The sequence below is a fragment of the Zootoca vivipara genome, chromosome 2 (assembly GCF_965207765.1).
Source record: "Zootoca vivipara chromosome 2, rZooViv2.hap1.1, whole genome shotgun sequence".
NCBI lineage: Eukaryota > Metazoa > Chordata > Lepidosauria > Squamata > Lacertidae > Zootoca > Zootoca vivipara.
The window spans coordinates 106,431,039-106,444,000 of record NC_142584.1 but is presented as its reverse complement, the minus strand read 5'-3'; the positions used below and the strand labels follow the sequence as shown (position 1 = coordinate 106,444,000).

At 46.0% G+C, this 12,962-nt stretch overlaps 1 protein-coding gene across 1 annotated transcript; it reads left to right on the top strand.

Moving 5' to 3' along the window:
• The first annotated feature begins 2,701 nt into the window (after window positions 1–2,701).
• On the top strand, window positions 2,702–12,962 carry C2H6orf136 (chromosome 2 C6orf136 homolog). Its single transcript, XM_035107251.3, has 6 exons — window positions 2,702–2,906; window positions 6,506–7,024; window positions 8,789–8,877; window positions 11,486–11,686; window positions 12,364–12,433; window positions 12,586–12,962. Exons 1-6 carry the CDS (start codon window positions 2,772–2,774, stop codon window positions 12,742–12,744), a joined length of 1,173 nt encoding a protein of 390 aa, XP_034963142.2. The 5' UTR covers window positions 2,702–2,771; the 3' UTR covers window positions 12,745–12,962.

Here is a 12,962-nt window from a genome sequence, read left to right as displayed (position 1 = left end):
TTTGCACATGTACCATCATACAGAATGTGCCATTAAATATTGAATTTAACAGAACATAAAAGCTATGAGTGTCCTGTACAGAATTTATGTAGATGTAGGTATAACAGGTTATTTCATATCAAGCTGTTGCTGTTGTTGAGGGTTGATCATGCAAGTATCTCTTCAGGCTAGCATAGCATTGAAGAGCATGCATAAATTCCACATTTGATGCAGTCACAGACCCCTGGAAAACATGCATGAATTAGCTTTTGCAGTCATTGTTCTGGTTGTTGTTGTGTTGTTTAGTCGTTTAGTCGTGTCCGACTCTTCGTGACCCCATGGACCAGAGCACGCCAGGCACTCCTGTCTTCCACTGCCTCCCGCAGTTTGGTCAAACTCATGTTCGTAGCCTCGAGAACACAGTCCAACCATCTCGTCCTCTGTTGTCCCCTTCTCCTAGTGCCCTCCATCTTTCCCAACATCAAGGTCTTTTCCAAGGATTCTTCTCTTCTCATGAGGTGGCCAAAGTATTGGAGCCTCAGCTTCATGATCTGTCCTTCCAGTGAGCACTCAGGGCTGGTGCAAAGATGCATTTGCATCTTTCAGCTTTCTTTCCCTATTTGTGCAATTTGGGTTGCTTGTCCCATAGATGCAGAAAAGTTTTCTAGCACTTAAGTCTGAGCAGGCTCAAGATAGAGAAAAAGCAGAGTTCCTTGCAGCCATCATTTCCTGTTCAGATTAGAAGCTTCCATATGCAGGACAAAAGAGTTGCAAGTACACGAGAAGTACGTTTTTGTTCCAGTGTGTTGAAATCAGTGTAACTCCTCTAGCTTGCAAAAATGTTTTTTTTGTGTGTGTCCTTCAGTTGAGCCTGCTCTCTAGCTGTTGGAATAAGGCAGGGTTTAAAGTAGGAAATCATTTATTTTTTTGTTTATTTGGGGAAGAATAAGGCAACAGTGAAAGTTCGGATAATCAGTGTAACTTTATCTTTCAAAATCTTACAAGGAACTATTTTTTAGGAAACTCACTTCTGAATCAAAGTACTGTAATGCTAACTAACTGGGCAATATTGTACTCCCTAAAGAAACAATGTAATGCTTCAAAGGAGAAGGGGGGGGGGAATGTATGCATGATAAAGGGAGCTGCTGTTAGGTGTACCCAGTGCTTATTTCCTAAAAAATGTTTAGGGGTATTATCATTTTCCTACTCATATTGAAATACTGCCCATCAATGAGACCAAACTTAGATTCACAAAATGTTTAGGGGTATGCGTACCCCTGCGTCCCCCCCAGAAAAAAAGTACTGGGTGTACCTAAACTCACTGAAATCAATAGTCTGTATAATTCTATGTTCACATGCCGTGTTTGATAGCCGCACTCATAACTGAAGCAAACATTTTGTGAGGAAATTACAGAAGTGGAGCTGTGTCTGTTGTAGCACGAATCTGACGACACCTTAAAGGGTTCAAATAATATTGTGGTGTAAGGTTTTGTGGATGAGAACCCACCTCATCAGACACATAAATAGTTCCTAACTTTATGTGTGCATACAGAGGGAAAGATGTTATCACAAAGGGAGGCTGGAAGATAGAGCAATGCACAATTTCCATTTTACTGTGAAAGCGAGAGCCATTCAAAAGGAGCAATTGATGCAATCTGGTCTGTGTTGGTGTGACCAGCTCTCAACTGGTAATAAACTGGTAAAACCAGATTAACATTCACCAACAGCAACAAGTAGGAAAAGTGAGCTAAAAGACTGGGCTTTAAGACTAGAACTGAGCAACTTCATGTTAAGGGTGTAAGGATTCACCAAGGGGGTTGCTGTGATATTGAAGCCTATTACGATAAATATTGGCTCTCAGCTTTTGAGATCTCTTATGTCTTTACCTGTCATTAAGCCTTTTAGAGGGCTGTATTATTATCTTCCTATCACATCATCTTTGAGGGCATGAGGTTTCTTTCTCTTTCCTGGGTAGAGGACATGGCTTTTTCAAAGGACTGTAATGAAAGAGTCTGAAAGTTGCATCTTTATGCAATACTTCGTGGAACTGTTGCCCTTCTAATTGTCACGAGACATTTAAAAAATGCACAGGAGCACTTTGTTGTTAGGGGGATGGTTATGTCAAATCCCCTCCATGCAAAGGAGCCTCTAACCACGTGTGGTTTGGGGCTTTGCATTTAATTATCCTACATAACTAAAAGTGAAGTTATTCTAGTGTTGATCGTTTTGACTACATAAGTGCAAGAGGGAGACAGTTGCAGCTTTGGGGAACAAAATATATTCAATTTATTATGAGGAGGGGGGTTGACCCTCGCCCCCCCCAACCCCCCAAAAAGCTGCCCAGTGAGTCCTGGCTGTGCTCAGTGCATGCGCTGTGTGTGATGCGAGAGGATGGGAAGGAACATCCTGGGAGGGAAGGACTATCCTGTCGGCCCTCTGAATTTCTAGCACTCTCGACCCCCGCATATGGGGGATGCTGTCAGCTGCGATAGAGAACCGGAAGTCTCCCTGCAGCAGAACCATAACCCCTCGCAGCAGCAACCTCGTTGCGCAAGCGCAGTGGGCGAAGAGCTCTCGCTCGCTCGCGGAAAGTTCAAAGCGGGGTCGGGGGCCCGCCAAGAGGGCGCCTGCGTACGCCTTCCTCCTTCAGCCCAAGGAGACTACGGCACTACGCCTGCGCATTTGGAGGCTCCCCTGCCGGCGCAGGCGCCGTGGCTTCGCCGGCTGCAGCGGGCGCTTTCTGAGGCGAGAGGCGTTGGGCTGGAGGTGGGAAGCCGCCCTGTGTCCGCGTTATGTACCAGCGGAGCCGGGCGATGGCCGGGCGCCTGGGGCCTCGGTGCCCTTGGAGGTGGGGAGGAAGCGGCGGCGGCAGGCTCCGGCTGGGCCATGGCGACTCGGCACGATGCTGTTACCGGGCACGGCCGAAGGTGAGCGAGCGAGCGAGGAGAGAGCGGGAGGCTGAAGGGCGGGGTGGACGAGGGGGCGTGGCCGGGTGCCAACAGGGCGTGGCCAGGCGGCCCTGCTCCTTTCTGAGTGCTGATGATGGGAATCCCGGAAGGGAGGGCTGCTTTAGGGTGGGGTGTTTGGCACATGGTCCATGGGGCCAACTTGCTGAGCACTGAGCCGGGTTGGGTAGGATCGCGGGTGGTGAGATTGGCAACTGGATCGTTGCTAGTGCCTCCCTCGTGCTCAGAGTGCTCAGGCTGGGGGGGGGGGGCTTGAGTGCATGATGAAGGGGACCCAGTACTCTGGAAACTTGCGTCTTCATGGTTCTTAAAGTGCCACAATACGCATGCACTCTATATTTGCATACATATGCCCAGTGCTCCCCCCCCTTAAAAAAATGTTTAGGGGTACTCTCATTTTCACTCAAGAAAATAACGATTTTATAATTCAAATCGGGAAAAATGGCGCAGTGACAGCAGGAGGCCCCATTAGCTAAAGTGGTACCTCAGGTTAAGAATAATAATAGGTAAAGGGACCCCTGACCATTAGGTCCAGTCGTGACCGACTCTGGGGTTGCGGCGCTCATCTCGTGTTATTGGCTGAGGGAGCCGGCATACAGCTTCCAGGTCATGTGGCCAGCATGACAAAGCCGCTTCTGGCGAACCAGAGTAGCACACGGAAACGCCGTTTACCTTCCCGCTTGGAGCGGTACCTATTTATCTATTTGCACTTTGATGTGCTTTCGAACTGCTGGGTTGGCAGGAGCTGGGACTGAGCAACGGGAGCTCACCCCATTGTAGGGATTCGAACCGCCGACCTTCTGATCAGCAAGCCCTAGGCTCTGTTTATACCCTGCCCATCTGGCTGGGTTTTCCCCAGCCACTCTGGGCGGCTTCCAACAAAGATTAAAATACATTAAAATGTCACACATTAAAACTTCCGTAACAGGGCTGCCTTCAGGTGTTTTCTAAATGTCAGGTAGTTGTTTATCTTTTTGACCTCTGATGGGAGGGCATTCCACAGGGCGGGTGCCACTACCAAGAAGGCCCTCTGCCTGGTTCCCTGTAGCTTTGCTTCTTGCAATGAGGGAACCACCAGAAGGCCCTTGGCGCTGGACCTCAGTGTCTGGGCAGAACGATGGGGGTGGAGACACTCCTTCAGGTATACTGGACCGAGGCCGTTTAGGGTTTCAGGATGGTTTCAGGTTAAGAACGGACCTCCAGAACAAATTAAGTTCTTAACCCGAGGTACCACTGTAGTATCTGTAGGCAAGGGCAGATTGCTGAAGTGGGGCTTACTGACCGATCACTGGATACCATCTTAGTCTGTGAAGCTTCACTAAGCTCTACCCACCCATTTTCAGATTTTGCCCTGCATTTATGGCAACTGGAAAACTAACATTTTCAAAATACCAGGTTCTGCCTCTGATACTGTTGCTAGGCATTTTTACTTTGCAGTATCTTGTGTGTCAGTTTCTGTACAATGCTGAACACAAAAAATGGCCACTTAACTGATGTGAGCTGGTGTGAGGATGTGAAATATCTAAAACAGTTATGTTCTCACTGAATACCAAGGTAGCCTGGGAGATGGGAACTGGCTGGTGCAGGAATTGAGGAAAGGAATATGGGACTGTTCTCTTTAGACTCTTATATACGGTAGGTCTGGTGCCAGAACCAGTAACTTAGCAGTTGTCAGTCTTAAGTCAAATCTTGCCACGCTTCCCATTTATCGGTGTACATGGGTTTTTAAAAAGAGCCGAGGCCTTAAGGGGAGAATGGTGGCTGAGGCTGTAGGACTTGCCTTTTTTAAATATAATTTTTATTATTATTTAAATAAAAACACAACATAAAATATAATATTACAATAACAAATCAATTTCATTTGCTCCGCCGAGCTCGTGACTTCCCTCCCTCCCTTCAACTGGTTTCCCATTTTCTAATAAATTGTATGCACATTATAGCTGCCAGTTTCTGTCCTTCAACATATATCCATTCCTTTTATTATCCAAGGTCAGATACTATTTTTATGTTATGTTACAGGATTCATGTCAATCCTGCTAGTGTCTTCACATTTTTGCAATGATCTTTCATATATTCAATAAATTTACTCCAATCTCTTTGGAATTTCTGGTCGTCTTGGTTCCGGATCCTCACAGTCAGTTAGGCCAATTCTGCACAGCCCATCATCTTCATCTGCAACTCCTCAGGCATTGGTAATTCTTGTGATTTCCACCTTTGGGCTAACAAACTTCTTGTTGCAGTGATATCATATATAAATAGTCTTTGATCTACTTTTGCAATTTCTTCTCCCATCAACCCGAGCAAAAATGCTTCCGTTTTGGGGGGGGGGAAGGTTTATTTTAACATTTTTTTTAGTTCATTGTAGATCGAGGCTGTAGGACTTCCTAATGTGCCTTTTTAGAAATAAGAAAGGAAAGCCTTGGTGCACCAGTGCCTCCCACCTGCTTCTCAAAGTAACTTAGCAAAATGGAGTTCCAACCTTCAAGACTGTTGAAATTAGCAAAGCCAATTGCAAATTGTTTCACTTTTCTCTATCGTATTGTCACCCAGTGGTCACTCGCTGTGGTTCTCCAGCAGAAGCTCTGATGAACATGTGATTATCCTTGGAGTTCATCTCATTTGGTTACGTTCAGGTTAGACGTGTGAGGGAGGCAGTCAGCCAATCGCCTAGCGTAAGCCCACAACTTATGCACATTTAACTTGTGTGCATTCAGCTTTATGTACTTGGCAAAAAAAGTTAAAAACAATTAAAAAGGGGGGCGGGCGTCTGGGGAAAAAAGACTTCGGTAATCCTACCTGCCATTGCACCCAATGTGTTTTGATTATACGTGATTTTGCCTTTAGATGTGATCCCCAGAATGTAACCTCCGCGTAAGTTGCGGACTTACTGTACATCCTTTAAATACTTGGGAAGAGGAGTTCTGCCCTCCATGATTGCCAGCTCAATCAGTAGCTGCTTTGCAAATATCAAAGGCTTTCTCTCTGGTCATTGGAGCAATTTCCACCATTGTGTCAGTGGAAAAAATGGACCTTTGTTCACCCCCTCTTTGTTTGTACTATGCCATGGTGTAAATTTATTGGAGTATTACTTAGCCTTTCGTACAATAGTATACAATTAATTTCCCCCATCTTGTTGTAAACTGCTTTGAGGGCCTGGTGGGGTTTTAAACTGTGCGTAGGGGTTTATTGTTTTTGTTTGTTACTGTGATTTGTATTTTTGTGTTTTTATATTGTAAATCTCCCTGTGACCCCCGCATGAAGGGCAGTATAGAAATTTAATAAAGAGAAATAAAAAGCAGGATGTCAGTATGACGTAATTGTGTTTATAACCCAATTTCACTCTCAATAAAACAAACAAATATTGTGATTTTATACATAACACAGATGAAGCAATCTTTCTTTTTTCCCCTGTGGATGTTAGTTATTTTGTCAAGTGAGGTCGGATGGCTCAGGAGGATATGTTAGGTGCTTTTGCAAGCTTCTTTCACTAATCAGGAGCTCCAGGGCCACAGCTGGGTTACCTAGCTTTAATTGTCCTCAAATACCTTCTTTTCTTCTAGGACTTGGATGGCTCATGGGACAAACTACCTCCAGGGCTAGTCTCTTCCGGTTCCATAGGACCGACATTCCACTCCCTCTTCCCCAAGAACCCATCGGAAGTTCCCACCGTCCTGTCTGCACCTCCTGGGGACAACTTTGTCATTATCAACAGTACGAAACTGAAGACCAGCCTTTGCCCGCCGATGCGCTATCTAGAGACTAGGGTCCTTCCCCACCCCGCTGTGCTTTCCCCACCAGAGGGCATGGAGGGTGCCATCACGCTGGTGAATGGGAGGCAAGAGGATGACATTGCGGTGCAAGAGAGCGAAGGGCTGGACGGTGCCTCTTTAGACTCTCTGCACAGCCTTTTCCATGGCTGGCAGTACCGATCGCCTTACCAGGCTTCAGAGGTAGCACTGGGGCCCCTTGCACCTTTCAGGGCTACTACCGGGACTCCCTCCCCAGTGAGTTCTCCAGAAAGGGATGACCCCAGCATGGAAGAGCATCTTGCAGTCATGCATCAGAAACTACGGAAAGAGGTATATATGGGGGATCTTGTCCTGTTATGGGGCTTAGTTCTTTTGCTTTGCTAGGGCTGGAAGACTTCCCAAAAGCAGGCTAGTATATGCTGAACTCCATATTGGAATAAGGAGTGGCATGGCAGGCTGGGTTCTGTTCTGTGTGGCTTGGGCAGGAGTTAAGGGCCCCTTCTTGTTATGTTGTCCTTTGGATTCCTCATCTTAACATACTACTTTGAGGTTAGGTTCAGCTTTACTACTCAAGAGGTCCGGAGGGTGGCAACACGAGACGGGGCCTTCTTTGCAGTGGTTCCCCGTTTGTGGAATGCTGTCGTTCGCCTGGCACCTTCATTATATACCTTTAGGCTCCAGGCAAAAACATTCCTTTTTAACCAGACCTTTGGTTGATCTGATTTACATCCTATGCCCTTTTAAAATGTTTTTTTTTGGGGGGGGGAAGGAGCTATTGGGTTGTTTTTTATTTATTTTGTGGTTTTATATCTTGATTTTATTCTGTGAACTGCCCTGAGACCTCAGGGTATTGGGCGGTATATAAATTCTAATAATAATAATAATAATAATAATAATAATTAATTATTTATGAGATAAAGGTCACCCTGAGGTGTTTTTTACATGGTGAATATCATGAATAAGTTAGTTTCGTGTACTAAGACCTGAAATCTTCTATGCCACAACCCTTGTCTGCAGTGCTTTCTTTGTTCTAGTGTCTTCTCTTCATGAGAAGACACAAATAATTTATCACGCAAAACTGACTTGGGCTGCTTACACAACAGACATTTGAAGCACATTCCTTCCCGTCCCGCCCCCCAAGAATCTTGGGAACTGTAGTTCACCCATCAGACCTACAATTCACAAGCACCCTTAACAACTACAGTTCCCAGGATTGGGCAGGGGGGAGTCATGTGCTTTAAATGTATGGTATGTGTGCCTGCCACATTGAGAAGTAGCACATGAATCTTCCCATATCCCCTTGGATGACTTCCAAGCATCATGTTTATCTGTGTTATTGGCAGTGGTGGAAGGGTGAGGAGTAGGGTGGAAGTAGCCTCAGTGAGGAAGCCTCACTATCACAGGTCACAGGCGGTGGGGAAAACCTCTGCCTGCTTGAGAACCTGGAGGGCCTAGAAATTATAGCAGTAAATAAATACCCCTGAGAACTGAAAACTTGAAATTTAAGTGTAGGATTTCATATTTCAAGGGCCTGAGTATTTGACTTCTAAAAGCCTATTTTGTAATGAGGCGGGAGTTCAAGGCAGGGATCCAAAAAACACAAGAAGTAGCTTGGAGTTCTCCTTCTCTTACAACCACCTCCTGGAGCTACTCATGACAGCCAGGGGACTTCGGTGCATCAATATCCAGCACGTAACAATATCATGTATCCATGCAGAAAAAGTTTTGTTATGTGCATGAGTCTCAGAATCCTGGCCCACTTTCTTACTAAAGTGTATATACCAATTCTATTTTATATTTGTGCATGGAAGGCTGAGTCAGAATATCAGATTTTAAAATGTAAATTTCCACGTACAAAGTTGAGGTTTCAATTTGGAATTAACCAAGTATATGTTCCCACTCCCCTGGGTCAAACCTAGGCCAAAGAGCCCACAATCTGAATTGAGGAAGAGAGAGCTGTTTGCCATGTACTATAGATGTGAAAGCTGAGGACAGGGGGGAGTTTTTTGAAGGTAGCACTGGAAGCCTGCATCTGGGCTGGGAATGTTTCATAGTTCATTGCTTTTGTTTTCTCTTCTCCCCCTCCCCCTCCAGTTACCATACTTCTTTTTGAAGACCCACGACTATGGAATCTACTCCCAGGAAGTAGAGTTCATCAATGAGATTCTGCATATGAGAACACGGTCAGTTCTAGGAACAGTGAAGGGATTGGGGGGGGGATGACTGCCAGCTGAATGATCTGCTCTCTGATGATGGGGGAAAGGTTCTGTGAGACGTTTAAAGTAGATGAAAGAAAACAGTCCCTTCTATCCATTGTGTAAGTTAAAGATCTAATGGTTGCATAGCAGAAGTTATCTGGCTCTCTGTGGGAAGCATCCCAAAGATAATGGCAGCCTTCTGACCGTCTTGACCTAGACAGCCTGAATCACTGGCAGAAGTGGCTTGCTATATGTGTGGTGTAGTGGTTAAGAGCGGTAGACTCGTAATCTGGGGAACCAGGTTCGCGTCTCCGCTCCTCCACATTCAGCTGCTGGGTGACCTTGGGCTAGTCACACTTCTCTGAAGTCTCTCAGTCCCACCCACCTCACAGGGTGTCTGTTGTGGGGGAGGAGGGGAAAGGAGATTGTGAGCCGCTTTGAGACTCCTTCGGGTAGTGATAAAGCGGGATATCAAATCCAAACTCCTCTTCTTTTATATTCAGTGGGCATTACTCAAATCTTTCCAAAATGGCACCAGTCCCAATGCCCTAGCTGGCACTCCACTTCATCTTTTGAATTTTATTTATTAAAATCCACCCCACTTTTCATCAGCCTGTCTTTAGGGCAAGGTTTCTTTCACAATTCCCCATCTATTGCATCTCCTTTGTCAATGTCTTCTTATAATTCGCTCTACGCAGGGTTGCCCTTAAAGCTGACCCAGAAACTCCAGCGGGTGCAGAATGCCGCGGCGAGGCTCCTTACAGGGTCCCGGCCGCGGGATCACATTCATCCAGTGCTTTACCAGCTGCACTGGCTCCCGGTGGAGTACAGGATCAGGTTTAAGGTGCTGGTTTTGACCTTTAAAGCCCTATGCGACTTGGGACCCTCGTACCTACGGGACCGCCTCTCCTGGTATGCCCCGCGGAGGACCTTAAGGTCCACAAATAATAATATTATGGAGATCCCGAGTCATAAGATGGCTAGATTGGCCTCTACTAGAGCCAGGGCCTTTTCAGTACTGGCCCCAACCTGGTGGAACGCTCTTTCCCAGGAGACCAGGGCCCTGCGGGATTTGTCATCTTTCCGCAGGGCCTGCAAGACAGAGCTGTTCCGCCTGGCCTTTGGGTTAGACTCAGCCTGACCCCTGTGTTTTCCTCCCTCATGGCTTGGATTTATGGCCTACTTGAAATGAGGCTGCACTTTAAATTTTAATACTGTATTTTAATCTGTATTTTAATTAATTGTTTTTTATGTTTTATTGTGGTTCTGTTGGTGTCAGCCACTTATGGCCTACTTGAAATGAGGCTGCACTTTAAATTTTAATACTGTATTTTAATCTGTATTTTAATTAATTGTTTTTATGTTTTATTGTGGTTCTGTTGGTGTCAGCCGCCCTGAGCCCGGTTTTTGACTGGGGAGGGCGGGGTATAAATAAAAATTTATTATTATTATTATTAATTACATACCCTGTCCTGTTCACGTTGGATGTGGCGCTTGGCAGATGGCATCACACTGCAGAGACACAGCAAGAGCAATAAAGAGCTCAGGCTGGGCTTCCCGGAGTCATGTCTTAGTCTCTGAATGTTTTGAAATGGACTCTCATGTGCCTATGCCATTCGGCAAATACCTTACCGTTGAATTCGAGGTGAGCATAAGTAGAGGAACGAAGATTTACAGGGCTCTCTTCTAGCACGGGCCCCTTGAAGTACGGTGAAGTGTTGCTTCTGGCTGAGAGCATGGTGGAAGAAACAACTGTATGAGGAAAGAGCTTTGAACCCTCGTCCCTGTGCTCTGATATTGGTTGGATAGTCTTGCTTCAGCTTACTGAAACATCCCCAACAATTGCTGCTACTTCAGTTATCCTCTGAAATCCCTTGGTTGCTTTCAGCATCTAGCTGATCTGTGGCAGGGGGATCATATGCTCAAGGGTCTAATTCCCAAATATTTGTGAATTACTTACTAACTTGTAGCACAATTTGTATGTTTCCTCTTCTTTCCCCCCACCCCCAACAAGCATTTTGTTTAATGCAAGATTATATGAGTTAACTGTGGCATTTGATCTGTTTCATGTGTGAGTCTTTGTTGTAGTCCTCGGGGGCTGAAAGGGATGTATCAACTTGCCTGTGAGTGAGTGAGCTTATCGGGGGTTGCCAGTGTCCGCAGAGAATTTCTAATAGGGCCCTCTCCCATGCCTGAAATTAAGCTCGAAAAAAAGCCCTACGTTGTAGTTGGCTGAAAAGGTGGTGATTTGTGTGGAGTGCTCACGACAGTTTCTCCAGCTTACAAATGGGCCCCCAAAAGGCTGCCTACCCTTGATCTATTTAGGGAAGAATGGTTGGGGGAACCTTCTTAATCAGCTTCCCAGGTGTTCCGGCTGGAACTGTACTGCTTTTGTCTAAACCTGCAGGGATGAACAGAGAACGAAGTTCAATATATGCCATTCTACTTGAGATGGCAGTGCGAATCATCTATCTCGGTAGAGATGAGAGGACTAGGTCATTCCCTATCTGTGAGGATGGGGGAAAGAGTGTCTTTATTTCCTATCCCCGTCTGACCTTTCCATTCTCTTCACCTCTCTGCCTCCCATCACCAGCGGCCGAACCATGTACCAGCTGGCGCTGACCTTCTGCCGTTTCTTGGCTTGGAACTACTTTGCCAATCTGCACATGGAGGTGCTGAAGGTGACACAGCACCCTGAGAACTGGAGCATCCAAGCCCGGTGGCGGATTAAAGGGCTGCCTTTCCATGTATTCCTTTTGCGCTTCTACAAGAGGGATAAGAGTGAGCTGTACAGGTGAGACATCTCCTTTGGGGTAGCAGTTTCTTTAGAGCTGAGCAGCCCCAGACAGATCCCTTGGCATCAGAACTTTTGATGTGCTTCTATCGTTCTTTTTTTTGCGGGGGGTGGTGGTGGTGGAGGAAGTGAAAAGGGAACCATCTTGCTCTGTCTTAATGAAATTCTTACACCAGGGCTAGTCTTCTGAAAGCACTGTACTGTACAGTGGTACCTTAATTCTCAAATTTAATCCATTCTGAGAGTCCGTTCGACTCCCGAAACCATTTGAAAACCAAGGCGTGGCTTCCGATTGGCTGCAGGAGCTTCCTGCACTCAAGCGGAAGCCATGTCGGACGTTCAGCTTCCGATAAACGTTCACAAACTGGAACACTTGCTTCTGGGTTTGTGGCGTTCGGGAGCCGATTTGTTCAGGAGGCAAGCCGTTCGAGAACCAAGGTATCACTGTATTTAGACTGGCTTGCTGTGGCTAGGGTTAAGTAGCTATGGGAAAGTCTTAAGGAAAATAGTGTATTCTGCTTATTTGTGTGCTGTTTGAGGGCTGGTAGCATGAGCTGAGCCTTTCAGATGCAGTAATATATTCAAAACACGTATATTTTCATGCTGTATTTGTTGGAAGAAGTCACCCAACTGATATCTTGCCTAATTTTTTTTTAAAAAAAACATTTCCTCTCCAGGACCTATGATGCCTATTCCACTTTCTACTTAGATTCACAAGGGTTGATTAAGTGTCACAGGGTAAGCAAGGTGAGTGTTGGTGCATGAATACCACCTGCAGGGGAGAGTAGAAAAACACTATCTCCCTCCCCGCGCCTGCCACCCCTTCACTTTGCTTGGTTCTAGAGACGAAGATGTTTTATACTCACCAGCCTGATTCTTGCCTTTCCCCCCCCTTGCAGCTCATGCCATCCCAGCCTCCCCTGAACAAGTTGAAAAAGCTTGTCGTAGCCTCGTTGTTGGGCCTGGGGCTGTCAGAACAGAAGCCGTCGCTGCTCTTGCTGTCATCAATTCTGGCTGGCAAGCAGCAGGAAGCACCACTAGGTTGTAGAGATAGCTGAAGTCCAGCGCTCTCACTAGTCATGTCTCTCAGCTCATTGACAATATCTGTGTGTGGCCGGCACGATGCCACTAGTGGCTCATTGTGTATCGGTGTTGCCTCTCTATAAATAGCGTGGGCTTTGCCTTCCATGTGGCTATGCTGTCAATTGCACCAGCAAGCGCTGTATAAAGATGGTTGTAATTTAATCTGTACATAATAAAAGGTTTATGTTGAAAA

Excerpts from the sequence above, each read along its gene's own strand:
- C2H6orf136 (XM_035107251.3), top strand. The coding sequence starts at position 2,772 with ATGTACCAGCGGAGCCGGGCGATGGCCGGGCGCCTGGGGCCTCGGTGC. Across the intron at positions 2,907-6,505 it reads GTTACCGGGCACGGCCGAAG|GACTTGGATGGCTCATGGGA; the intron begins GTGAGCGAGCGA and ends CTTTTCTTCTAG. Across the intron at positions 7,025-8,788 it reads ATCAGAAACTACGGAAAGAG|TTACCATACTTCTTTTTGAA; the intron begins GTATATATGGGG and ends CTCCCCCTCCAG.